At 39.1% G+C, this 27294-nt stretch overlaps 2 protein-coding genes across 2 annotated transcripts; both read right to left on the bottom strand.

Moving 5' to 3' along the window:
* Nucleotides 1-35: 35 nt before the first annotated feature.
* ntd5 (ntl-dependent gene 5) lies at nt 36-13984 on the bottom strand. The gene is made up of 8 exons (XM_055047510.1): nt 13904-13984; nt 12096-12233; nt 11290-11481; nt 6370-6481; nt 5857-5933; nt 3075-3257; nt 2777-2974; nt 36-1700 (listed from the first exon to the last, which is right to left on the bottom strand). The coding sequence occupies exons 1-8, from the start codon at nt 13971-13973 to the stop codon at nt 1618-1620; spliced, it is 1053 nt and encodes a 350-aa protein (XP_054903485.1). The 5' UTR covers nt 13974-13984; the 3' UTR covers nt 36-1617.
* Nucleotides 13985-16216: 2232 nt separating this feature from the next.
* On the bottom strand, nt 16217-25006 carry dbpb (D site albumin promoter binding protein b). Its single transcript, XM_055047509.1, has 5 exons — nt 24466-25006; nt 24030-24311; nt 23077-23523; nt 20153-20412; nt 16217-18261 (listed from the first exon to the last, which is right to left on the bottom strand). Exons 2-5 carry the CDS (start codon nt 24217-24219, stop codon nt 18046-18048), a joined length of 1113 nt encoding a protein of 370 aa, XP_054903484.1. The 5' UTR covers nt 24220-24311; nt 24466-25006; the 3' UTR covers nt 16217-18045.
* Nucleotides 25007-27294: the final 2288 nt, after the last annotated feature.

The following is a 27294-nucleotide window of genomic DNA, read 5'->3' as shown; positions in this document are numbered from 1 at the left end:
TTTCATCATGTGGCATTAAAGAGCCAGAGAGCGGATCGTTTTCACGTCGTTTTCCTTTATTTTAAACATCAAAAAATATCAAACTCACAAGCCCCGCAGGCTTGATGTCTCAGACTGAGCAGGAAAAACAAAAAGATATCCCAGTGAAACATATCACAGAGTCAGTTCATGTATAATATATAATCTACTAATGAAACATACATGCATCCAGTGGCGGTTGTTGATGTGGACAATATGGCTCTTTTACCAGGGCAGCACAGTCTCACGGGCGGCACAAGGAGAAAAAGTTATACCAGAAGCAATCCTGTTCACACCGACCTTTAATAGCGAGCAATAGAGTCAGGCAGATCAATCCAAATTAATGACAATGTCAATACTAAGTAAGTATCAGATAAATGCTAGTGTGTAAGATTGATATTTTAGTTTCAGGTTGCCTTATGAAATCCCATTTTATTTTATTTTTTCAATTCTGCCTCAAAAAGTCTTTGTTTTGATTGTCCTTTTTACACTTTGTTTCAGGAAACAGCGCACACAAACTTGTTTTGTTATGTTGTCTCTGTTGATCATGTTAATATGTTTCTTATGTATTCAGTTGACATTTATAAACTTAGCAAAAATACTTTCTAAGATTTTAACAATATATATTTCAAAGGGAAAAAAAACATAAAACCACCTAAATGTTAGAGACCTGATATATTAAACTAGCATCATAAAAATATTTTGATCAATATTGGCATTGGTAATACTGGCCCCTTGTTTATTTCTTATCAGATCAATACCAAAATATGCAGCTTCACACCCCTCTAGTCTGCAGTTTGATTTAAATACATTCCAGGTCTGAAACAAGATCTCTAAATGTATCAGCCAATTGATTTATCTATCTGCTCAGCTAGTTACCATTCACAAATCTCCATCCCTGCAGATCAATAAGTTCACAGTGAACCTTTGGTTTTATACCTTAAACATGCAATTCCACCACATTTTTCATGTCAACATTTTTACAGACTGAATTTCCACAGTTCTCAGTAACTACATTCTGTACGCTAACAAAATCTGACTGTTCTGATTATGCAAATTTTTGGACTCAATTTGCAATTTGAGTTTTGGAAATCATTTGTACTGCGCTTGGTCGTGTCCAGTTCAAGAGCAAACGTCCTCATCCTGATCGAATCTGGTCTGGATCGTTCTACACTGCAAACATTCTTTAAAACAGATTGAAACTGTTGAAATCATAGGAAATATCTGAGGGCATTTGTGGCAAATAAAGCAAGGAAGGGACTCGCTGTGGGTGCTGTTCAACCAAGAACCGCCACTGCATATATCATGATTACGGTCTCTACTGTATGGAGCAACTCAAGCTGCAGCAGGATTTGAATATAACTTGCAATGTTTGAATGTAATAACAATGCCTTTTGATTAGTGTGCAAGAAAAACAGAAGTATACCTAAACTCAAAATGAAGAGCTTAGACTAATTCACAATACCTGTCAAAAAGAGCTAACAGATGTTGGACAAAGAGTATCTAGGTGACCATAATCGAAGTACATGAAGCTGTGCTGAGTGTTCAGGAGGAGTTCTTAAACAGATGCATGTCTTGGTGGGTTGAGATCTTGGGTAATCACTCCATGTCACCAGGCGCACATGTTTCAATTTCCGACACCAGCCGATGTGGGAAGAGTTTGTACTGCAACCATGTCGGCTCTGAAAGATAAAAGAAGACGAGAAATATATTCAAACAACTTTAAACACTAACCAGTTTCAGATCTAAGACAACATGATGAGAAAAAAAAAAGCAAAATAAGCTACACAAACAGTAAAGTTGAAGTGAAACTGGTGTAAAGACCTAGTGTGAATGAGTTGGAAACTTTATACTGTAGAATAAGATCTAATAACCAAGAAACAATTTCTCTTTTGGCGTACGAGCGTCCTGTGAAGCGTCAAACCTGCTTGAGAAGAACCTTGCAGTTTCTGCCATCTCTTCAAGATTATTTCCACTTTGATCTCAATACTTTGATTTTACCCAGGAAAGACACTTTTTTCTATCAACATTATTCAACTTTGTTCTCTGAATGACTCTTTGACTTTTAACCTTTAGTCTGTGATTTAAGAGAAATAACAATCCACCAAAAAAAACCATGCATTCTTTATTTTCTGCTCCAATTGATCCTAACACTCGGTACAGTCACCAATCTATACATAAATGATTAGTTACTTGCCACCGGTTGATGGATTTGGAGAATAATCCAAGTATGATGTGCCGATCAGAAGAAAGCTAATTTCCAAGAGAAAATCTTTCATGAAAACTTACAGTGTCCTTTAGTCAGGGATTGTTTTTTATCTGTATTTTCCTCTGAAGTTGCCCTTATGAAAGTCATATGCACTAAACAAACTCATGTTTGGAACACAGCAAACATGTGGAAAAAGGAGCTCTGGACATAGGAGATCAAAGTAAACATTCATGCAAAAAGTTATGTGTTTGAGTAAAAAATGAAAAGTGTACGTCATCTTGAATGCATCACACAATAAGAGTGGCTAAGCATGGTGGTGGAAGCATCAAGCTGTGGGGATGCTTCTCTTCAATGTGAGCTAAAAACAGAGTCTATAAAAGGCTGCAGAGGCAGAAGTTCGCTTTCCGGAAGCAGAATAATTAGGAACTACTTTGGAATAGTTCAAGATGTATTGGTCTGTCGTTTAAAATAAGAAATAAAACAATCTCTGATGTAGAAAAGGTTGCGATGTTCTCGTGCAAATAACTGGAACAGCCTGTTTGGGTTTACCAAGGTAGCACTCTGGTGTCTGCAGCTTCCCGTCAAAGCAGGCCTGGGCTGCGGTGAAGCTGCACTGCTTCTTGGGATGTTTGCAGTAGAATGTCACGTTTTCCCCGTGGGGAACCATGGCGTCCGTGACATCAAACGGCCAGCGCTTCACTCCACCAATCACAACACGGCTCCGCTCAGCAGGGATGACACAGCGAGCTGTGTTACAAAAATATGAAAGCGTCACGAAAACATTTACATGTTTATTCTCAGAAATTTCAGGTTTCCCTGAACCCAGACACACCGATCCGCTCCTCACCTCGGCAGTGTGGCGGAGACGCGCTCCAGCTGCCGTTTGACAGGCAGGTGATCTTCTGGGGTCCATCCAGCCGGTAGTTCTTCTTGCATAGATAGTGGATGTCAAAGCCGACCTCATACTCTGTCTTCTGGACCGCAACCACGTAGCCCTGCTGCACTTCCTTTGGAGGTTGGCAGAACAGTTCTACAAGGCAGAGTAGTTTTCATTGTTGCTAAAGTATTCATTTTACAATAGAAAAGTGCTGAATGGAAAAGAAAATCATGCAAAATTAAACATACAATAATTTATGATGAGAAAATGTTGGGAAAAATGTAATATTAAATATTATGTGACAAACTTAGCTCAAAGGAAGTTGAGCTCCAATGCATGGCAAATACTCACCTCTAAAAAATTTTGAATGAATATTAATTGCAACAACATTGAAAGTGTTTTTGAATTTGAATTTTGAAATCCAAAAATCCAAATATAATTAATTTTTTGCCCAAACTTCTGCATACATTTAAGACAAAAACCAAGATATTAGAATAATTATGTTTTGTTATCATCCTTACATTTGTAGTTTTAATAGTATTCACATCCCTGAGAAAAGGAACTTGTTAGACCTTGAAGCTGCAGCCATTTCTTATCTTAGGATACTCCTTACACGGCCTGTGTGTAGATCAGAGGTTGTGCAGAGCTTCCTTTGTCCTCCACATTCCTTTCCTGCTTTCTTTGTAATAAAAGACCAATTCTGATGCAGAGTGAGAACGCATGGCAGACACCTTGAGGAAGTGGTCTGCTCTGCCTTCTCCTTTTGCAAAAGACTTGCTTGAAAACTCAAACGTTGTCTGTGGTTCTCTTTTTATGTAGGTTGAGAAAATACCCATCACAAGATATAAAGCCAATCCTGCAACAATAAACAATTAATCAATGAATCCTATGATAAATTAAAATGAGCTCAATACTCTCCATTCCATTTCCATTTTGAAGGACAATTTTGTGTACATAAACATAATGATATGTTTTATGATGTCAGTTGTGTGCATTTATTTCAGTTTTATTTATTGTTTTTGGTTGTTGTGTTTTAATTTGGATATTTAAAATATCTTCCAGTTCCAGTGTTAAGTGATATTTAGTAAATTAAAGCGTATTCATCTTAGAGAAAACAGCATTATTATGCCATTATCAACATAAAACTACCTCAATTTATAAGATGTTATTCTGAATAAGGCCCTATTAAAATACTTGATTAAACAGAATCGGAAAACTAAAAACAGCGTGTTTTATTTTCACTCTGGGCCAAACTCTTAAAACGCTTTTTAAAACGACATTTTAAAACAGGAAGCGAAGACGGTGGTCTGATTTTTAAAGACAACGAGTTTCAAAGTTTGGGAGCCACAACAGAAAAAGCTCCATCCCCTCTTAGTTTCTGCCAAGGTTTTGGTCTAAAAGCAGCTGGTTGAACCTCAAAAGAAAGGAAATCTAGAGTAAATCAGAGAGAAGCTAGATCATTTAGTCATTTAAAGGCCAATAGCACATTAAAATAAACTACTTGACACAAAGGGAGTCAATGAAGAGGTGAGCTGTACTCATGTTGGTGTGTTTACCAGCAGGTTTGTGAACAAGCTGAAAGGGATACTTGACTGACACCAGCACAAACTGCAGATAAAGACCCATATTATTCTCCCAGTCAAGCCTCAACAAACCTGGCTTAGATTTTGTGATTTGCATGAGCTAGAAGGCCTTTTTCTGTAAACTGAGCTGCTGTGTTTATCAAATTTAACATCTAAGTGTATAATGACTCACAAATTTGTAAGAGTGTTTGATGAATGACTCAAATTACTAAGTAGTTGTCCGATTAATAAAAAGATGTTTTGTGCTTTTACAGCGAATAATGATGCAACATTTTTGCATTTATGGACATCTTTACTGGACTGGACTGACAAGCTGTCTGTTTATTTTATAGTGAAACTAATTCGTTATTTGTTTGTCTTCACCAAAAGTCTCTGTTGAGCTGCAGAGTGTTACGGTTCGTAGCACTGCTGCCTGGCAGGAAGAGGATCCAGTTCGTCTTTCAGCATGGAGTTACATGGATTTCCATGGATACTTTTCCCATCCTGTTGGTCAATCCAGAAAGTTTGAGTTTTGACCACTGGAGGGCAGGAGAGAACTTTGAAATGAAGCTTGGCGTTTCAAAGGGTTGAAGGGTGTGTGTTTGTGCGTGTGTGTAATTGTTCAGCTATTTTACTTAGGACCATATCTAGTATATTTACTAACTTTCTGAAGCATGATTTGGGGACCACAGCTCAGTCCTAATTCAATGGACCCCCTTGTTCAAGGTCAGAGGTTAAGTTTATAGGTGTGATATGTGTGTTTACTTGTATATTATATACATAAAGGACCACTTTCACAATGTTTACCTACAAAAGATGGCCATTTGTGACTTTGTTTTTCTTACATCTGCTCCACAAGTTAGATTTAGAAGTAAGGTGTGAATCAAGTTTGGGTTAATGTTACTTTTATGGAAAATGTCTTGGTTCTTAATGCAGCTACGAAAATGAATGGAAGTCAATCCAAAGTCCTCAGTTTGCATAGAAGAACAAGGATGGGTGTGTGAGTGTAATTTTTTTTTTTAACACCACGCTGATAGTGTAAAAAGAATGCAGTTTCCAAACTAACACCTATTTTCAGTCTCTCACTCACTCACACATGATTCACTAACCTTCAGAAGTGTGTAAAGTCCTGCTGAGAGTGAAATGGATGTAACACACTCACACACACTGTGGTCAGCCTGCACACTTACTTTTACAGACCGGGTGAGGATGCATCCAGGTCTGGTTGTCCTGACAGAAATTTTCCCTGCTTCCCACCACATCCGCCCTACAGGGTGGGAAAAGGGGAAAAGTGAAGGAAGCAGATGGCAGGATGACACATGCAGTAATGCCAACTCAGGAGCTTCATGAAGCACAAAAATGATATTTAAAAAACAGTGTGAATGCATCCTTTGCTTGTGCGTCTTGTTTAAAGTGTGTGTGAGAGCATGAGTGCAGCAGCTCTGGCTGACACATCCACTCTGGCTCATCCTTTCCTGTGAGATGACTCAGTGTGTAAAAGGGAAGTCGATACAAGATTTGACTGTAATGACCCAGTTAGCTCAATGGAGACATGATCAGCTGGGAGATCAAAATGAATTCCCTGCCATTCATCGCTCATCACACCAGCCTTTTGCCCTCCCTCTCGTTTCTTTTCTTCACACTCCATCTATTACTTCCTCCGCTCCTTTCTGTGTAATTCAGAGCTGCACTCACTCACTCACCCAGACAGGCAGCTGTAGTGGATTGAAGTCCCCACAGAGGCGTCGCCGTGGATGCTGAGGGTGTTGATCACCTCCTCTGGCAAAGGGCATGTTGGAGCAGGTGACTGAGCCTCTGTGGTTCAAGAAAAAAGTAGGAGGTGTCAAAGAAGGCGAAAGAGTAATAGGAAATATTTACAGTTACATCAATTGTGATCAAATCTGAGGAAATTTAGGACATTATTCACTTCATTCATGTGCAATGAACCAGGCTCGCCACTGGTCTTCAAATAATAAATTCTACAGCTGAAATGATGAATTGGATTCATTGTGATGCATCGATTATTGAACTAATCGTCATCAAACCTAGTAATCGATTCTTAACTGGAGAGCAGAGACTCAAAAACAACTATTGACTGCTTTATTAATTATCAAACTAATCAGTTGAATAGTCAGTTACTAAATTAATTGGTAGTTGCAGAAATTTACATGAGAAAATTCTCCTGTAAATTATCACAAACAGTTTTTTTTATCTTTTACATGTGGCTCAGACGAGCGTTTGCCCTGGATGGCATTAGAAAGGGCGCGTAAATGCATCTAATCAGCATTCAAAGAAGAGATGGCACTCCGGTGTGTTGAGTTGGTTGGACGCCTTGTGCCAGACTAGATGATTTACTCCATTTTGAATGGTGGGGGGCCGCAGAGAATTTAAAATTAATCAATGTAAATACTGTCAATCTAGTAGTTCTAGTAGTTTGCAAAGGAAATCGAGCAAAAGCATCAGTCAATGGATGTGCAATAGTCGTAGAAACACAACAGACAAAACCGTTTTAACTGTTGTAAAAGATAGACCATCAGAAAACCTCCACTATGAAATGTACTGAGGTTTTTGGTTAAGTCATAAAATGTGTCTATAATGCTCCGCCAAAGCACAAAACCTGCCAGAGTCTTTACCATGCATAGTTTAATTACGTAATTTTATTGGGTGCTGAGTTTTATTGCAACTTAGTTTCTTTTACTTAAAGAAAACATGTGAATGTACACATCTCTACAACCCTGTAGTATTACTAAACTGTATTCCTATGTAAATCCAATATATCCTTTTTTTAACCCAGACCTCCAGCGACCCAACAGAGCCGTTTCACCTAATGTCTCATTCTATTTCAGTAGAAATGACCCGTCTTAGGTAATAAACCAAAGTTTGACATGCAGGTGAACCACCGCCTCAAACCTCTCCAAGCTTTCAGATTGTATAACTGCTGGCTCTGATCATTCCCACAGCTGAGAGCCTCACGCTTGTGCAAGTAAAAATATCAAGAGTGGTGCTTTGCAGAGAGAGGCTGGAGTGACCCGAGCGGTTTTGAAAGACAGAGACTGCTCTCGCCTGAGGACGATCTCTGCCTCTGAAATGAGAAACGCTGAGATAAGAATGTAAAGGCACCTATGGGAGAGGGAGATTTTTTTTTTTCTTTTTTGGAGTCAGATGAGAGCCGGATGCCAAGTTCTGTTTTCACATACCGCCCCTCTCCTGCCTCGTACTGCTGCCGCCCCCACTCACAGTCTCTGGCACCAAACTGCAGTGAAACAGGTATATCAGCTTCATCTCCTTTAAACTACAAAGCATCACATTTGAATGAAACACGGCGAAGAAAAAGCATCATTCTGACTAAAACGGATCTGGTTATGGGGTTTCACTTGTGCAAACATGTACCTTGGTATAGCCAAGCTATGCAAATGAACACCCTGAAGCTGCACGCCTGTCCACGGCTCCTATTGTGGAGAGAGACCTTATCAGAGGCCTCAGATGCAGAAGGATGAGTCCAGAAAGAGATGAGAGGAGAGAAGGAACGGACAGAGAAGAGTAAGGCCTGAAGCAGCATGAGCAACGGAGCTTTCTGACTCTCCCGTCTGTGATCTGTCGCCCACACACACACAGACACACACACACAAGCAGACAAACAGTGTGACACATCTGCAGCCCACCCTCTAACACATCCACATCCAATTTATCCGGAAAAATACCTTCCTGGTAACCAACACACACACACACACGCACGCAAACAGTGCACACGGCACACACTCTGACAGGGACACGCTGCCCACCGCCTCACAACAGACACGGATCAACTCACTCACACCAACACAACGCAAACGCTCTCACACGTTCAGAACCCACCTACCTTCTGCCCATCTCTCTGCAGCAGAGAGCGAGCTGACGATTTCATCCTGATTTCACGTCTTCCAAGAGATGAAATACATATTTTAAGAGAGAAAGCAGCTCGGATGAGGACTTTCCTCGGAGAGCACGTTCAGTACAGCTGGGGGGGGGCATGACTAATGCGGTCTGTCTCAGATGGTAAAAACTGACAGCAGTGATATGTTGACCAAAGATAGTCAGGGAAAATTCAAGATAAGTACTAATAAATTACTAGAGGCTCCACTTATTCATGAGCATGTTTTAGATTTGTGCATCCTGCTATATTTTAAGAAACATGACTACACAAAAATATCTATTTTACGTTGAATCAAATACAGTATCTTCCTGCAGGATAACTGGATTTTTACCCAGATGTAAATATCCAGATTTATTTTACACTCACAAGATTTCAATTGAAAGATGTTTCTTCCCATGGTCCTTTAAAAGACAAACTGGCCCACAGCTTCACAGATCCACCACTTTGCCTAACAGTTGTTGTGATGTTTAAATGGATTCAAATGAAACACTTCAAGTGTGGAATTGTCCCTAACAAATTAATTCATTTAAAGGCAGAATAATTGCTATTTATATTTAGAGAGTAAACTGGTAAGCAAACAAAAATGAAAGACCTCTGAAATTGAATCCGTTTCATGTTCAAGTCGCTTGTGTAATTAATTTAATTTGATGCAATTTATGTGCAATTCTCTTCATGTGTTTAGAGGCACCAATGGTTCGCAAACAGTGGTTCAGTAAAACACAAAATGTGCGCTGTTAAACTAACAAGTTGTTGAAAGTCAGATGTTTTGATGCTGTGGTCGTCGCATTATTTTGATTGATACCATTGTTCTCAACAAGTTTAAGCATCAAAGCAAAATGTCTTATATTTCGCCCACCACAGAGCAGCTCACTACCCCGGGATGTTTTCTTACCTGTACAGTTTGTGAAAAGCCGGATTGACAGAAGAACATTTTGACATTTTGTTGGACTCAAATTTTCTGAATTTGTGTCCATTTGCAACTGCAGCTCATCAGACGAAAAAAGAAAAGAGCAACAGTCCACAAATATCTAGAACTGCAAGAGTGTATTTTTGTGTCTGTTGTGTAACATCCCACCCGTAAAACTGTAAGAGAAATTCACACATATTAGCAACTCCCTCTGTAAAACATTTTGACATTTCTCGATCAATTTGTACTTGTGAAGCAGGTTTTTAGCACAATTGCTTGTCATTTTGTGGACGATGCTAAATTTGTGACTTCTTTCATGTTTACTCGCAGATTTTTTGTTCATTTGCTCCTTTGCGTGGCTGCAGAAACAAACGCATTGACTTCACAAACTCAGGAAATATGCAATTTTTACAGAAGTATGTTGATTTTAGGCAGTCAAAGGGTTGAACTGATGTGTTGTAGGTATCACACAGCAGTGCAACAATTAACTTGTTGCACTGTTAGATTTGTAAAAAAAAAGTAAAAAAAAAACACATACATAATAAAATTTATTCTTTTTTTTTTATTTTTAAAAATTTGTGCTTAAAATGATGTTGTCCCCTTTAAGAGTGCACAGTCCAAACCTAATTGCTATTAAAAGGTTTCAACGGATGCTTTAGATACTAAAGTTAAATAATAATTATAATAATTCATATTAAAATTTGTCTCTATTGTGCAACTAAGATCGCTCAGGAATCTGTGTTTAGTCATTGAAGAACTCTCAGTTTTCTTTTTCTTTATAATCTGAGATACTTTAGCTGACACATTTCTTTAAATGAATCACATTAATCCACTCAAGTTCGCTGTTATTTAAAATATCTTTAAGAAGAAAAATAAATAAATACATATCTAGATAATCTTTTCACTTCATCTTCTGTGTTTTAGGTTGAAAGGAGAATTGCATCCCTTTATGATCACAGACCAGAGATGTTATGTGTTACTGTGATTGCTCAAATAAAAAATAAAAAATGAACAAAAAAAAACATCTGCTGAAAGCTGTTGGTACAGAAAAAGAAAATGGAGAAAAAAGCAACCAGTTGGGTTCACCAAACATAAAAGGGTCAGCCCGGTATATTTCTAATCAAATAAATCGTATTTGAAATGACGCTTGGAAGCCTGTATTTACAGCGTTCAGGCAGGAAGTGAACAGAGAGAAAAGGTGCATTAGTATTTTTAGTCTGTGGTTCATGAATTGAACCACAGACTTTAGAGATGTTAAGGACTAAGATTTATGAGGTTTTCGTTCTCCCTTCCTTGAGAAAAAATACAAATAGTTTGACTTTCTACTATTTTTTCTTTAGTCTGAGGGAAGCATGATTCCAGAACAAAGCTGTAGATTAAAAAGAGTGAAATGCTTAAGTAATAAATATTGGTATTGACTGAAACTGAATAATATTAATTAAGAAAAGGCTTTTTTAATGATTAAGTCTGTTTTCATTGAGACCGTTGACAGCCTGATAAAGACTGGGCCACTTTAACAAAATCTTGGGTCTCTGAACGCTCTGGTTGACATGGTGATGGGGAGAATAGGTCACAGTTGTGCAACACATTTAAGTCGACACATTCACAGAGGGGTTTCAGAAATGTTTATCTGCCTCTCTCTTTTTCTCCCCATCTGGTGTAAACACACAAACTCCAGTGCTCATTCCTTGGCCATAAAACAGCCACAAACTCGCCTTTTAAAGTATCAGAACTAAAGAAGACAAGCAAACCTTTTCTGTAAATTTCTGGAGACATAAAAAAAAAAAAGAACAATAAACCCACCTGCGCAGATGGGTTCATCCCCACTCCACTGTCGGTCACCCTGACACCGACGAACCGTGACATCCAAGCCATCGGGCAACGTAAAGCCCGGCTTGCAACGGACTTCTAGCAGGGCGGAGAAGGAAGGAGTGGCAGACACCAGGCGAAACACAGAGTTTTCACTCGGGGGAAGAGGCCAGGGACAAGTACGACCTGGGGAGAGGGAGAAGATCCAGGAGGGGAAACAAGAAGGACGGGAACAAAACAATTCTTAGGAAGTGTTGGCTGTTAACCAAAGAAAACAGTTACAGCTGGATCACTTTAAAAGAGCACTAATGAGGTTGTATAACTAAATTGCTTGCAATTACAATGCCCTACTTTATGACACACATACATAATAAAAGCTTGTGCTCTGCTTTCTGAGGGGCTGGGATTCTTGGGTTTTATTTAATTCTCCAGAAAAAAAAAAAGATTGTGTGTTGGCTCAGATACACAGAGGCAGATTTTATTATGTGCGATTGGGCTCACCACCCTAGGCGCTATGTAGTCTGGGGCGTCAATAGAAAAGCTGACGAGGTTTTTAGTATCAGATTGGAAGCACTTTTTTTCCCCTGTAAGTTCATAATATTGATAATTACTTTAACAAACACATGACCTGACAGTGAAAAGATTTTTCACAGATTTATTTTATTTTATTTTTTTCAGAACTTTGTTTCTTTCTGATTTCGGGGGCTGCAGAGGAAAAGCCTCCTTTCAAGCAAGAGCCACCCCTGCAGATGCAGGCGCACAGAAAGCTTTTCACAGTGAACCATGATGAATCCAGTTACCTGGAGCCACACAGCTCAGACCGCACTCGCCGTCGCACAGGCACTGGCGCTTGCTGCCACATTCTGCGTCAGATTTGCAGGTCCGAGGACAGGCTCTCGTTTTCCTGTCTCCTCCCTGAAGTCGCTCCACACACGACCCTGTTGTGACATCAACACTCATCACAAACGACCACTGCACTAATTTCACATCTTGAGAGATTCTGTTTACCAGCAGCTCTGCTTTTGCCTTTGTTTTGGAGGGGGGAAACATTTGCGTGGGTGGCTGAGCAAACGAGTATTTCCATGGTGGGTTTTGTTTAATCCCTTCTGTTCAGCTTTCGGTCTTCCTTCGTATCTAATAATGTTTCATCTGAAAATCTCTATCTTTGCAACACCACTTTATTTGAACAGTCTATTCCTTGAAATTGTGTTGATATTAATTCAACATTTTCACAAGGTACAACCTCAAATTTCTATTTGGCTTTTAGTTGAAAAACCAAAGAAGAGAAAGAGTAAGAGCAAGCATCAGAAGTTACCTAATTAGTAAATAGAGTCAACCTGTGTGTAATTTAATCTCAGTATAAACGCAGCTGCAGTGAAAGCCTGAGAGGATAACAGTAGTGAACAACAGTATCTCACAGATCACAGTTTTAATCCATCAAAGAGGAAACAGTTTGGCACAATAGACAAAAAAAAACAACTGTGTGAAGACAGCATTTGTCACAAAATCAGCCAAAAGGTCCACAGCAACCACAGAGGAGCTACAGGAGCCCTGAAGATCTGTAGACACAACAATTTATTAGTTGAGCCCTCAAAAGTAATCTGTCTCTTATAGAAGAAGGCAAAGCCAAAAGAAGGCATTGTTAAAGGCAAGATGTTTGTTATTGTGAACATGTTTTTGGCAGCATCATGCTGTGGAGATGCTTTTCTTCAGCAGAGGCAAAGAAGCTTCTCAAAGTTGATTGAAAGATGGATAGAGCTAAAAACAAAGCAATATTGGAATCAAACGTAGAGACAACATATAACAAAACACAAACACAGAGAGCTACAATGAAAAGGTTTAGATCTAATCATGCGCTAGAGCGGCCCAGTCAAAGTCCAGATCTAAATCCAAATGAACATCAGTGGATAGGCTTGAAAATTTATGTGCACAGTTACTATGTCTGATCTACGAGTCGCAGATACACAGCAGCAACTTGGCTGGAAACAAATACAAGTCATGCTTTTGAGATTTTATTTGTAGAAAATATTGGAAGCCACGCATCGTTTTCCTCCTAAATTACAATTATAGACCACAATATGCTACTCTGTCACACAAAATCCCAATGAAATAGTTTCAAGTGGCAACATGTGGAATAAATCACTGACTAAAAACACTTTTGTAAAAGCGCTGCATGTACAGCTACAAGCACCTTCTCTGCGCTTCATCAGTTTCGTACAACATTCTGAAAAATGTTTCAGAACAAGAGGCGAGGGTCATGCCAGGACCCGAACTTTTCAAAAATACTTCTCGAAAATGAGGGGGAAAATGTACACACACAGCTGCATTTATGCACAAATATTAACGCTGAAAAAATATGTAGATATTATTTGTAGTCTATAACTTGTAATATTAGGTCTTATAAATAGAAGACAGTTTTAAAAATCTGCAATCAGCTGATCAAAATGCTAGTTTTAGAGTGATTAGTGCAAACTCCAGGAGTTTGGTGCTTACATTGAAATGTAATGTGTTTAATTGGCACAATAAGATGTGCCGAAATATGTTTTTATTGTTCCTCATTTAGTGAAATTTATTTCCAGCTGTGATTTTCTCTGAAGAGGAGCCTTACCTGAATCCTGAGGGGAAGCCGTTCCTATCAGAGCCCAGAGGAGAAGCAGCAGCAGTCCAGAGTCCATCATTAGAGCCAGACCTCAGGATGATATGAGTGAGGGACAAACACACATACAGCTTTTTTAAAGAAGTAGGTGGGGGTGGGGGGGACACAAAGGGTGGAACAATGAAGGGAGTGGGTGGGGGGTGGTTTCAGAGAACCCAGGAGCTCACATCTGTTTTGTGTTGAAGACGAAGAGAAATGAGGAAAATTCCTCTCTGAGGGACCTTTCACCCATTTCTGTTAGGACAGAGCAGGCTGACAAGCTTATGAATAGTCCTTTAAAGAAGTTTTCATGTTGACAACACAGCTATTATATATCTGACACTTTCAGCTGCATTCAGCAGGTTAACCGCTTTGGGAAAACGTATGTCCCTTGGAGTAAAAAAGTATTTGGTGAAAAGTATACACAAGTACTGAGCAATTGATCACATCTGATTGAATATTTTAAAATGATGTCATCAGATAGAAAAGAATATAAAAGTTATGTTCAGATTCTGATATTATAAAGACCAATTTTAAAAAATAATAATAAAATACCAAATTCAATCAAAATTTCTTATTTCAAATCCCTTTTTTGGTTACACTTTATTTTAAGGGGTGTGCTAAAAACTGCCATTACACGACATGCACATGACATAACACACGTCATGAAGATGAGGGAGTCTTCATGAATGTCTACTGTCGTCATAAAGTGTCTTTCAATAATGTCTTTTTATGCAGATTTGCATTAAAAGTTGCATTACAAGTGCATTATTTAGCATTATTTGGTAAATAATTAGACTTTGTGGCAATAAAACTTACATTAAAAACCAAATGAAAGAGTCATCTTTGCATTAAAAGTGTCATTATTTACCGAACGAGATTTCATGTCAGCACTCATGAAGATTCCTTCATGTTCTTGACAGGTGCTATATCAGGTTTATGACAGCGTCATGTCAGTCTTGTGCACACACCTTCAAATAAAGTGTCACCCAATTTTTTTTTTTTATAGAATATTTAAAACTAATACTTACAGACGTTAATTTACTATAAGTCAGAAAATACTAGCATATAACATTCCGGCAAATGTAACAAAGATTGTGTCCAAACAAGAGGTCTCACTTTAACATAAAGTGTAGACATGTAGCTTTTCATTCAAGTAAGAGTTATGATACTTCATAACAACATCACTCAGGTGAAAACAAAAAGTGTGGTGATGTAAAACTCCTCTTAAAAGTCCTTTTTGTTTGTTTGTTTTTTTATCATTATTATTTTAACGTTACTCAAATAAATGCAACTAGTTACTATTCACCCCTGGCCACAAGTCAGAGGGGATACAGCAAACTTGTACAAGGATATGCATCCTTCAAATGAGACTGAAATACAACTTTTTGGGCAACATGCATACCATAAAACATTGAATTCATCCTCCCACAGGGATGCATGGTGGTGGCAGTATTATACTTGCAAGTAACTTTTCAGCATGATATAGAAACTTGCTTTAAGTTAATAATTTCCTCATATTGTTTTAAAAAGTAGTATCTTTACCTGCAGATCATTTAACTTCTGAAAATGTTAAGTGAAAAAATCTCCCAGTGGAATTAGTAGTTTTTTAATAAAATAATCACATATTATTGATTTAAGAAAGTTACATATAAGTTAGTTTTGTTTTATTTCAAGTTTACTAAGATTTTCCCTTGGAAACTAGCCTAAAAATATTTGATAAGATTTTGTGTTTTTGCAGTGCACTTGAGCTTAAGCTATTTTGCAAAGACATACAGGCAGATATTTCACTCTCTATATGTGCAGAGCGACATCCCCAAAAGACTTGCAGCTGGAACTGCAAAGAAACCTGATTATACAAACCAGTTGATGTTTTCCTTCCACTTCACAGATATGTGCTCCTTGGCGTTGGTCTGTCACACAAAATCCCACTAAGATACATTCAGTTTTGCTGTTTTGAGTGTCAAAATATGCAAAGGTTCCAGGGAGATTAATACATTTGCAAGACATCTCTGATGACGGTGTTAAATATTTCCCAAATATCCAGAGGGACAAGCACTGAGTTTGTGAGACAGCTGACAGGCTTTGGAATGCGTGCAATGTGAACAAACAAGAAGACGATCAAAATATCAGAACAGCCCCGGAGCATCCCAAGACAAATCACGGTCTGGCTATCACTCCGAACTTTGACCGACTCTTTTCTCCCTCTAGAAACCCAACTTTATTTCCAGATGGAGTTAATGTGAAACACAAACTTGTGACGAAACAGTCAAAACAGAGCAGCAGTGAATGAGAACAATCTTTTATTGTTTTTTTGTTTTTTTCTCTTTTTTTTGTTTTGTTTTGTTTGGGAAGTTGCAACTACATCCAAAACCAGCCAGCTCAAACTGGCTGGGGAGAGGGAGGACAGGCTGGGCACCATGAACACTACTTATGCAGCAGTCACTACAAGGTTCACCAACCACATCTGTGAGGATTTTGGAAACCGGATCTTGTTGGGTAGAGCAAACAATCACTGAGTGAGATGATACAGGCTGTAAGGAACCGCCGACGAGCATTGCAGTCGTGTGCATAGTCCTTACACAGCTCAAAAACAGAAGGCGAAGGTAAAATAATTCTGCATGAACGTCACGTTCAGGCCCATGAGTCGAGTTTGTGAAACCCACTGGGGTGGAGGAGAAGGTGGTGGTGGAGTCCAGAGCAGAAGTGAATGTCCGAGGGTGAGCATTTCTGAGGAACACTCAAAAAGATGTTTCTAGATGCAACAGATCATGTCTCTCCAAAGAAAGAAAAACATTCAGTAATATAGAATAATAACAATAAGAGGGTAATCATCATAATTATAACAATAACAATAGCTGTAATGGTAATTACCATCATGGTCATTAAAGGGATTAAAATCACACACTTTCGCTAGTCATCCCTCCCCCAGGAACATAATAACACTGTGTCCCATGCCCTTGTGTAGGTGTTGTTAGATACAGTAGAAAGCAGACAGGTGGCTATGGGGAAAAAGCACTAAATAACAACAACAAGATCCACACAGGGAATCTTGGCTTTTATTTGTCCCAGAAAACTATTCCACTCAATGGGGGGGGAGGGGCACATGAACCATCTCCTGAAATACACCAAATATGTATTCAAAATATTTCTCCTTCTAAAGTGTGATTAGTTAATACAGTGAAGTATCGGTGGGCGCCTAAGTGGTGGGGGGCTGGTTTCAGAGTATGTTACAACACCGTATGGGAAGAGTTTAACCGTGGGAGCAAGCAGAAATAGAAGCATGGATATATGGATTCAAAGAGGATGCAGAGGAGCAGGACTGACCAGGGCTCCATAACATCACAAAGCACTGCGCTGAGAGAGAGAAATAAAAAATAAAAAAACAGATCCAGATATAAACGGATTTCAGAAATATGCACCAGTCGACAGGGTGAAATTGTCTATTAAAAAGATGAAAAGGAAAAAAAAAAAGCACAAGATCTGGTCAAGACAAGTGCTGAATACACCTCGTGTCTCTCATTCTGTCTCTACTGAGCATGCCCAGTGACCTTTACGTGACAGGAAAAAAAACGGAAGTACTCGAGAAAAAAATCCACAAAATGCTCAACAATACAATTTTTAAGATAATTTTTGCTCTCTATATTACAAATTATTACATATGTCCTCCACCGTGCTGCTGCATCGTGACTAAAGCATCAATGGCTGACAACTCCAGACTCATCTAAAAGAAAATGATGTTCACCATGGCTTCTCTGCATCTCTGTGTCCAAAACATGTAGAAAATATACAAAATTATTTTCTGCATTTGCTCTCCCTCTAAATTTTTCTTAAGTATTATAAAAATATACAATTCTCCAATAACAAAACCCTTAAAAGTCACATATTTTTTAATCAGTTAAATTACTCTCTCTCTCCATCAATCACTTTTAACAGCTCAACAAAACAAGACACCTGAGCTTCAGTACACAACCCTTTTCCTTGACTTATACATTCATCATTTTAATCGTCAATGTCCTTCTCATTATGATTTTCAACTCATTATGTCCGTCAAACCATCCCGGTGATTTGGAGTCTTAAGTTTAATTCGTCTCCTCTTCTTGATCTTTCCTCCATCACTGGTCACCCAGACGGTTCTCGTATTTACTAAGGATGTTACGGCAGCGGCCCAGTTCTTTCCGCATCTCGGCCACTTCCTGTCGCAGGGCGGCATTCTCTCGCTCCAGATAGGCGGCCCGCACCGAAATCTGGTTCTCCTTCAGGCGGCGAGCGTCCCGGGAACGCTTCGCAGCCTCGTTGTTTTTGTACCTCCTGGTCCAGTACTTCTCGTCCTATAGGAGGGGAACAAACACAGGAGGGACATTTAGTGAGTGAGCTTTCACCAACACAAATGAAAACTTGAAGACAAGCATATATAGTGTGGCATAAAACATGTTTCAGAGTTCTTCTGTTTTTGCTTGTTTTGTCAAACATATTTTTTTTTAATTAATTAAGCTTGTGTAAAAATGCTTTGCCCTCATGGGAAAATCATTAATGATGATTAAAAGAATGTTTTGGTTTGATTTCACTCAAATCAAATAGGAATCAATTAAGATATCTCATAAACATCATGTGCAGATATAAGGACTGTGTAAGCCTACAAAGCCATTTCTAAGAATTTAGGACTCCACTGAACCACAACAATAGCCACTATCCACAATATAAACATGCACCAAAAGTGGCTGGCCAATCAAAATTACTTCGAGATGGAGTTAATGGCTCATCCAGACGGTCACCAAAGAACTGTAACATTGAAAGCTCTCGGTTCAGCTGGGTGTTAATCATTTTTAGATGTTTCCTTGTTTCCATGTGCCTAATTTAAATGAATGAGTTAAATCTGGTTTCTGCAAAAGTTCATTCAATGGAAAAAATAAACCCCACTAATGCAACCATATCAATCGTATTTAAAACGTACAGTCATGTAGTGTAACTTTATATGCAACCAAATGTCTTTCCTGTTATCTGTAAAGAAGGTAAACATGGAACTGACGGCAAATTAACTAATTTCATGCCCATCATCCAATTCTTGATAAGATCCCCAAATAAATAGAAATCTCGCTATTAATTCACAGTTGAACATTATATGTTGCACCTTCACTAGTGCCTAATTTCTGATCTTCAGTCTTCGTAAAGCTCTGACCGGTTGATACCGATTTTGGCCAATTAAGAATTTTCTGTAAGAATTATAAAACGATAAATTGTCAAAATATCCTTCATGTATTCAGCGTTATTGATTATATTTATAGTAGAGGAAACGTCAACACCGTGTGTCAGAACAGTTTCTGTATCACAGGATTTGACCGTTTTTGACAAATAATTGACATTTTAAGCTATATTTAGCTCTTCCAGAAGGAGGTCTGATTGAGGTCTTGCTCTCTCTCGCTGCCTCGCAGCCAGAATGAACCTCAGAAACACTGTACAAAATACTACTTCCTACATCTCTGTTCTTACATCTTCTTAAAATAGCTAACAAAATAATTAATAAAAGTAATAAAACAGCTAATAGTCTATAGCAAATGTAGTCAAATCTTTCACACTAAAGAGTCTTGTTGTCAGGGAACTTACGTTTACTAATTGGAAAAAGATTTTGGGGTTTCTGGAAATCAAGTGATTTTTGGTGCATCTCTAATTTAGCTTGTTTTATCCATAAAATACCACAGTATTTACACCACATTTATCCAAATAATTATATTCTCAAAGCAAGAATATATACAGACCAGATTAGCAGCTGAACAAACTTTTGCAGTTTTCTGTAAAGACAACATTTCTGAACTTCAGACTTATTTGTTAAATATGAGCAGAGATCTCTGTGTGCCTTTTTGTGAATAATCTGTAATGAAGGTCAGCTATTTCTGCACTGTTAGTCATTTGTATCACAGGTTAGCTTGTGATTTAAATTGTGATTAATTTAAAAGTGAATCACAGCTAAAAGTATCATTTCCTCATTTGTCGATTGAACAGAGGTTGTCTGTCCAATGAAGATCTAATGTGCAGATCAAATGCAGATTTTGGTCTCTTGAAATGTCATTGACAACAACAGAAAGCTCATTTTCATGTGCATTTAACAATCAGTAAAATTCTGCAAAAGCGGCTTGAAATCTGTACTCCATTTTCATTTTTCCTCTGATCTAACACCCAATAAAGAAAAAAACAACAGAATCTGAGTTTTCTTACTGGACTCACCTTCATGTTATCAGGCACTAGGATCTTGCGTGCCTTTTTGATCATTGGCTGTGGTTTCAGCTCTTCTTCGCTGAAGGAATGCCTTCTGGGGTCAAAGTCTTGCTCTCCAGAGGTGCTGGACATGGCCATGTCTGACGAATCCATCTCAAACATTCCAATCGCATCCGGTCCGCTTCCCGTGGGCGTCAGCAAAGGAGGACAGGAGGAGGAAGAGGAGGAAGAAGGCGATTCGCAGGAGTCGTTCATACTCGTCTGACCACCTGGAAATAAAGGAGACATTTAAATTGTGTGATTAATTAAGTCAATTAAGGAGCAATAACCCTACAGAGGTGAAAGTGAATAAATTGGCCAGAGATTTGAATCTGAGAATCCCCCCAAATGGTGCCATTCCTTCCATTAAGATTTAGATTCAAAGCTACTCGTTCCACAAAAATAAAAAGAATATTGCAGCATATTTTTCATTTGCTATGTTAAAGTTTAATTTTGAAATTGGTGAAAATTGGAAACTGGCAAAATCTGAGCAAATGTGGTTAAAATAAGTACTGATCCTGAAATCGTATTTCTCGTGGTAAACATTTAAAAGATGTGAACATCGTAAGGACGGCCACCAGAGCGCAGCAGAGAGCTGATTTCTCAGTGACAGAGCCTTGCAGACATTCCTGTGCCTGCAGCTGATTTAGAGGTGAGGTTTTTCCAGACAGCCTTCATGAAAAGGTGCGTATGTTTTTCAGAAGATCTGAATTATTTACAAAACCTCAACGAATTAAAAAAAACTATTATATAACATAATATACTTCTAACTAACTTTTAGAAGACGAAATGGGTTTCATTAAAAAAACAAGGATCATTTTAGAAATGTTTTTTTGTTTGTTTGTTTTTCAGACAATCTCTTGTAAATATAACTTAACAAGTAGACAAATTTCCTACCAAGAGTTGCATTGTGTGTATTTGTTCCACTGTGTAAACTATGACCACAACAACAAATTAACCTGATCGATCTGAGTTGAATAATCAAACCAGTTATCAAGGCAATAACCATTATATTGTAATGAAACTTATGTAAAAAGAAAGATTTATAAATGGAAATCTTATATAACTGCCCCCTCCCTTCTTAAAATCTCTTTCTTTAGATGGGGCCAATAAAGGGCTATACACTACCCCCAACCACCTTTTGGTCCACAACTGATTACTGTTATGAGTGCAAAATTACATACGCTGATTTAAATATCTCTGTACAAAAATATGTTTTTTAAAAACTACCTGTTAACCATGTGAAACCGCATATCTATTCTTACTGTGCCAGTATATGTCCTGGTGATATGAGGGCATACTTTTATACAAGGTGCGTGCTGTTTATTTCTAATCTCAGTGTTCAAAAATGCCTACGCCTTAATCACAGTGAAACAATGACCGTGTTGCCCAATCGACAGGATTACCATCACTTTACAGCAGGAGAGCTAGACTGCTTGTGCCATGCTGCAGCAGCCCAACATCAGGAACCAGTTAGCCCAAACACCTGGTTGAAGGTTTTCTGCATGTCCTGAGTTCTGGGCGCCTCTGACACTGGATGATGTGCAAACTGGTTTTGGTGCACTCTATTACTCACATGTTCTGATGGTCAATATCTGGATTTTTTATCTAGAGGTGATGTGATGGAAAATACTCTACAGAACTAGTACAACAGCATTCCAGCAAGGACAGAAGCCTCTGTTTTTTAACTTAAAAGGCAATTAAAAGCTAGTCAGTTCCACACAATCCCTACATTCTCCTCTAATAATACTTTATACTTGTAAATAATCGTCGTAATGCAATAACAGTCCAGCAGCACAGAGAAGGAAACTCTTCCTGTTGCTCTGTTCCTCCCCCCTCCTCTCTGTGGGGCTCCTCCTCCGTCTCGGCTTGGCTCTGCCTCTCGTTCCCTCACTGCAATACTCCCATCCTCTTCACGTGTACCGACGCGTGCACATGGCCGTGGCGTGTGAAGCAGGGAGAGATTAAAGACGCACCACTGCAAACACTCTGCACACTGCTCTCACTGTGTCTTTCCCTCACTCGGCAGTGTTTTGACCCTGACGCACATCAATTATTGGCTGAGAGAGGGAGCTTGCTGATCGCACTGTACACTGCTGTACATAGATCGCATTCCAAGCTACAGCAAAGCCTCTCGTCACTGCTGTGGAGTTGACTCATCAAAAAAAGCCTAAGACTTTTCCTGTGTATTTTCCCTTGATGGTCTTACAGCTTTCCCCAAAAACTCAACCAACTTTTCACTGAGCACCTAAATCTTGTAGTTTATGTTTAAATTAGATTTTTCCTTTAGCACCATGTGACTCTATCTCATTCTTTCACTGTGACCCCAGACCACAGGAAAATGCTTTGTCACTAGTATTTGTTGAAACTCAAAGAAGAACCAAATAAAAGACACTACATAACCTTGGCTGTATTTAAACTACCATTAAATAATCTCAAATCAGTAGCGTGGGACATTTAGTCCTTTAAAACTTGTAAATTATTAAAAGCTGTGATGAAGTATCTTCCATCACTGCTGGTATGGAAGATACTTTCTATATCTTCCATAGCATAGATACTATGGAAAATAGTATCCATAGACACTACCTTCTAGATAGTATCTAGTAGCCATAGTCACTATCTTCCATAGTGTCTATGGAAGATACTTCTATATCTTCCATAGCTATGGAATCTGCTATGGAAGATAGCAGATCACAAATGGCATGTGAAGACCATTTGTGAAGACATACCTGAAAAATGGCATCAAGAAATGGGCGATATGGAGATGAAATTTGATTGTTATATTTTGTGATAACTATCGCAATAAACAAAACAAAAAAAACACACAAACTCAAACAACCAGGGTCAGGATAAATCACAACTTTGATCTTTTTTCCCAATAACCACCAACTCACTGTGTAGACAGTCGCTTCCTCCTCCTTGACTCTGTGGCTGGGCCACCTCCAGGCCAATGAGAGACGGCGAAGACGAGGAAGAGGGCGACGAGGACGAAGATTCAGGCGGCGACGAGGGCGGTAGGCACTGGGAGCTCTGGTTGGGCACGGCCGACTGGGAGCTCTGTGAGGGGATCTGGGCCGAGCTGGAGCTGTTGTTGCTGTGCATGCTGCCCATTCCGTTCTCGGTCAGAAACTCCTCCAAGTCCATGTACTGGAGCTGAAAGAGCCCGCCGTCTGCAGGCAGGGTGCGATCCCACATGAGAGGTCCCAGGAACTGGTTGAATCCGGCGCCACCATTTCCTCCAGCACTGCCACCTCCACAGCCATTACTGCTGACTATCCCATTGCCATTCCTCATGGAGCACACTCCCAAAGAATCCTCGTCTAGGTCCAGCCTGTCTTTGTCTACCATAGAAGAAAAGCATAAAAAATAGTTTGTTTTAGAGATTTTGATTACAAATGCATGCAAGAGCTACTCAGAGTGGCAGGTGGATGCACTTATTCTCCAAATCTCTGTTACACAATCATAAACACAAACTCCCAGATGGTCCAGATGGTAGTCGAGTTGCAGTATAATTTGCTACAAGAACATGAAAACAAGTTCCTGAACAAATCTCATAGTGACTGTACTTCTGTTTGGCAAAAGAAAGTGTTTGTGTGCATTATGCAGAGCAGCTTGACGTAAAACATCTCAGCAACTCCATTGTAATCTGGATCTTAACTTTAAACTGCAGCCCGGTTTATAATCCAGGAGAATACTGATGAGGGTCATGGAGAAGTCATCCCAGGCATGTGTGCTGGCACATGAGACTGGGGTTTGAAGCTTTGTGAGTCAATCAACTGCTTCAAGGCGATACTACAACAAAAATGGGTGGAACTAGCATAACACAAAGACAGACAAAGTTCCTCACCTTTTGAGTCACAAGGATTCTTCAGCCGGTGATCTCCCTTCATGGGTTGCTGCAGGAGGGACTTTAAACCGGCCATGGAGTTGATGTGGCCCCCAGTGAGGGAGCCTGCAGGCTGAGTACAACTCCCAAACTGTGGGCTTGCACCAGCTGGCAGGTCAGGGGTCGGAAGCTGGGAGAGTTGCCTGGACATCCTGGACTGGAGGGACGGGGTGGGGGGGTTTGCACCTGAAGTACTGAGGCAATCTGACCAGAACCTACCAATAGGACAAGTACACTGGCGGGCTGTTTGTTTATATGCAGGAGAGGTGAAAGGTGATGGACACAGAGAGAGAGAGAAAACTTGTTTTAAGATGAATTCATGATGAATAAAATAGCTTTTGTATCACAGTTGCACTGTGTAAAATACTACGAAAACATTATTAATGAAAGTATTTACCTTGCAGTTGTTGCTATCGGGATCCTTATTTCCTAGTATTAAAATTCTCTTCAAAGTACTCCATTGTTATTGGATGTTTTTTTTTTAAAAAAAAAAGTAGAGTAGATCAGGACGTTGCAGTGAGAGAGACAGTCAGGCTGATACCGTCTATAAAAGAGCAATAAAACCGCACAGCGGAGGCAAAACAAAACGTCACAACTCACAACTGCGAAGCGGTATCCCGAATTTCTCGTCCTGGACTCAAAAAGACAAATTTCCCCCAAAAACAAAAACCAAACAACAATAACAACGAAAGAAAAAAGTCCTTCCGCCGTTACAGCAAGAATAACCTCGGAGGAAAAGAGTGCATGTAGAAAAACAAACAAGAAGCAGCAGCGGTCAAAGGAATAGCTGTGTGTTGGTCAGATGACAAGTTGTGTTGCTGCTTGTCTTCTCTGCTGTGGCGCTCTGCTGTCCGTCAGCGGGGGGGAGGAGGAGGAGCCGGAGGAGGAGGAGGAAGAGCAGGAGGAGGAGGAGGAGAGCGGCTCGTTTCTTCTGTCTACTGTTTTTTTTTTTTTTTTTTTTTTCCTCATCCGGTGGATGCAGTCACGGGCGCACGGGCTGGGATCTGCGTTCGGGCCGCGCGACGTCCACGTCCGATCGTCCTCTGCCTCTCGCGCTCAGCTGGAACCGACACGGGCCGCTCACGTGACGTCACGCCTCGCGGAACAGGCGAGAGAGGCGTTGCCGAGGATTTGGCGAGATCACTCATTTATTTATGAGACACACCTACCCTCGTGCGCACCTCGAGGAGAGCAGGCTTTGTATGGCAGGTTGTTGTGACATAAAATCAAAACAGACTTCCCCTGGCCTCAGGGTCAGCTCATGACTCTTGCCAATTTCTGCCTGTCTTGTTTCCATGTCGTACTAATGGACTCGACCACTTCATAGTCAATTATATTCTTGAATTATGGCGTAGGGTAGAGGTGGGTAGTAAGTTACAAAAAAATATACTGACACAAGCTGGAAACTGAATATTTATACTGACACTCATTGTCAATAAAGTAAGCAATCTACTAAAAATATCACCAATATAGTTGATTGATTAATTAATTAAAGAGACGTTTAATTAGATTAATTAAATAATTCAATAAGACAAACCATTTTTAACTATTAGTTCAAGAAAAAAAATTTGAAGGGAACAGATTAAAAGCTCAGAGTGTCAGTAGAAGATGAAAGATTTCTTTATTTATAAATGTTTATGTATATACTGAAGTTCTCACAGACAATTTGGGTTTCTAACTTCCCGACGTACGTGAATATGGAATCTCTGCATGTTTATTCAGTCAGATCAGGAAGACACCAGCTGTTTCCATGTGGCACAGGAATGGTTCCTCTCTTTGGAATTCAAAACCAAATCCTGGACAGTAAGTAATGCAGTATGATCAGCTGGGTTTGACACAGATGCAAAACAAACAAAGCTGCATTCAAAAAATTAAATACAAAATTTAAAAAATGAAGTTAATAATTTTACTGAGGTCTTGCATGATATTGGTTCTTGGTCGCTCTTTGTCAGTCAGGGTTCTCTACATTTTTCTCTCTTCAGGAGTGTAGCACACAAAAATCACACCTTTATAATATGGTCATCGGGCCTGGAGGAGATTAAACCACATGTTTTGGTTTAAAGTTATTATACCAGAAGTGAACTTCTTTCAAATCTTTTTGCTTATTTTCAGGAAGTCACATTTCAAAACAGATTTATCAAAAGTCGTCCTTGCCAACATGCACGAAGACACAAGTATCTTTAACTTGAAGGAATATTATTTGTTAAATAAGATTTGATTTTCCAAACATTCTAAATTACAACCTATTACCATTGATTGTGACCGCAGTTTAGGGTAGCTTCCTTGTGGAACAATGAGATATTACTCGTGATCTAACTGGTAGATGTTATTTATTGGAGACACACAACATAATTTCTGTACTGTAGATTGAAGAAAATTACTTAAAATCACTGGTTTTCAAACCGTCTATTTCAGTATATAAAGTTGATGCAGGCTCTCAGCCAATCCACCAATTCAGACCACAATTTTATACCAGAGGGTGGTGCTCATTTCAACCTTTTGCCAGTCTGTACTTTTGTAATTTTGGTTGTTTCGTGGTCAAGTTCTCTGTTACTAAATTGTAACCTCTATCCCAGGTCATTTTCTTACCAACTTTGCCTGAATTTGTCCACGTCTGACTGAGGGAAGCTTGATTCCCACTTTAACAGCTGACAATCTAAATTGCTTTTCTATATTCCGCTCATAGTTTACTGTGAAAACGTGGCTTAATGACCAACAAATAATAAACACGAGGAGGTCACTTTGAATTATTCCTGACCAGGAATAGCAATGTCACAAATTCATGAGTCATCTGGCTCAAAGGGGATCATAACTAAAATAAATGGATATAGGTGACACTGCAATGATAAACTTAACATATGTGAATATGTTGCACTGTACTGCTTAGAAGAGCTTAATCAATCTATTATATGCCGAATTAGCTTGCCATATATTTGTTTTGTCTGGCTGACAGTTTGACTTCGTTTTGTTTTCATATTTTTTTCCTTTTTAATTCTAGTTATAGCAGCAATAGATTTGAAGTCAGTTTTATTATGAGTATGTGCTTTTTCTTCTTAGTGTGAACTTTAAATAATACATATCAAACATATAAATATATACATATATACGTATGTTTATTTTTTGTACTGCAAAACCTACAGATTCGAGCCTCGGACTATTCTAGTTGAATTCGGTATCCCTCCATGATAATGGTTGGTCACAATTGCACGACTTTTCCAGTTTCCCT

Source organism: Poeciliopsis prolifica, unplaced genomic scaffold (genome assembly GCF_027474105.1).
Source record: "Poeciliopsis prolifica strain line A6 unplaced genomic scaffold, Auburn_PproV2 SCAFFOLD026, whole genome shotgun sequence".
NCBI lineage: Eukaryota > Metazoa > Chordata > Actinopteri > Cyprinodontiformes > Poeciliidae > Poeciliopsis > Poeciliopsis prolifica.
Note: the sequence above shows the minus strand (reverse complement) of the source record. Positions and strands in the feature narration are given on the sequence as shown.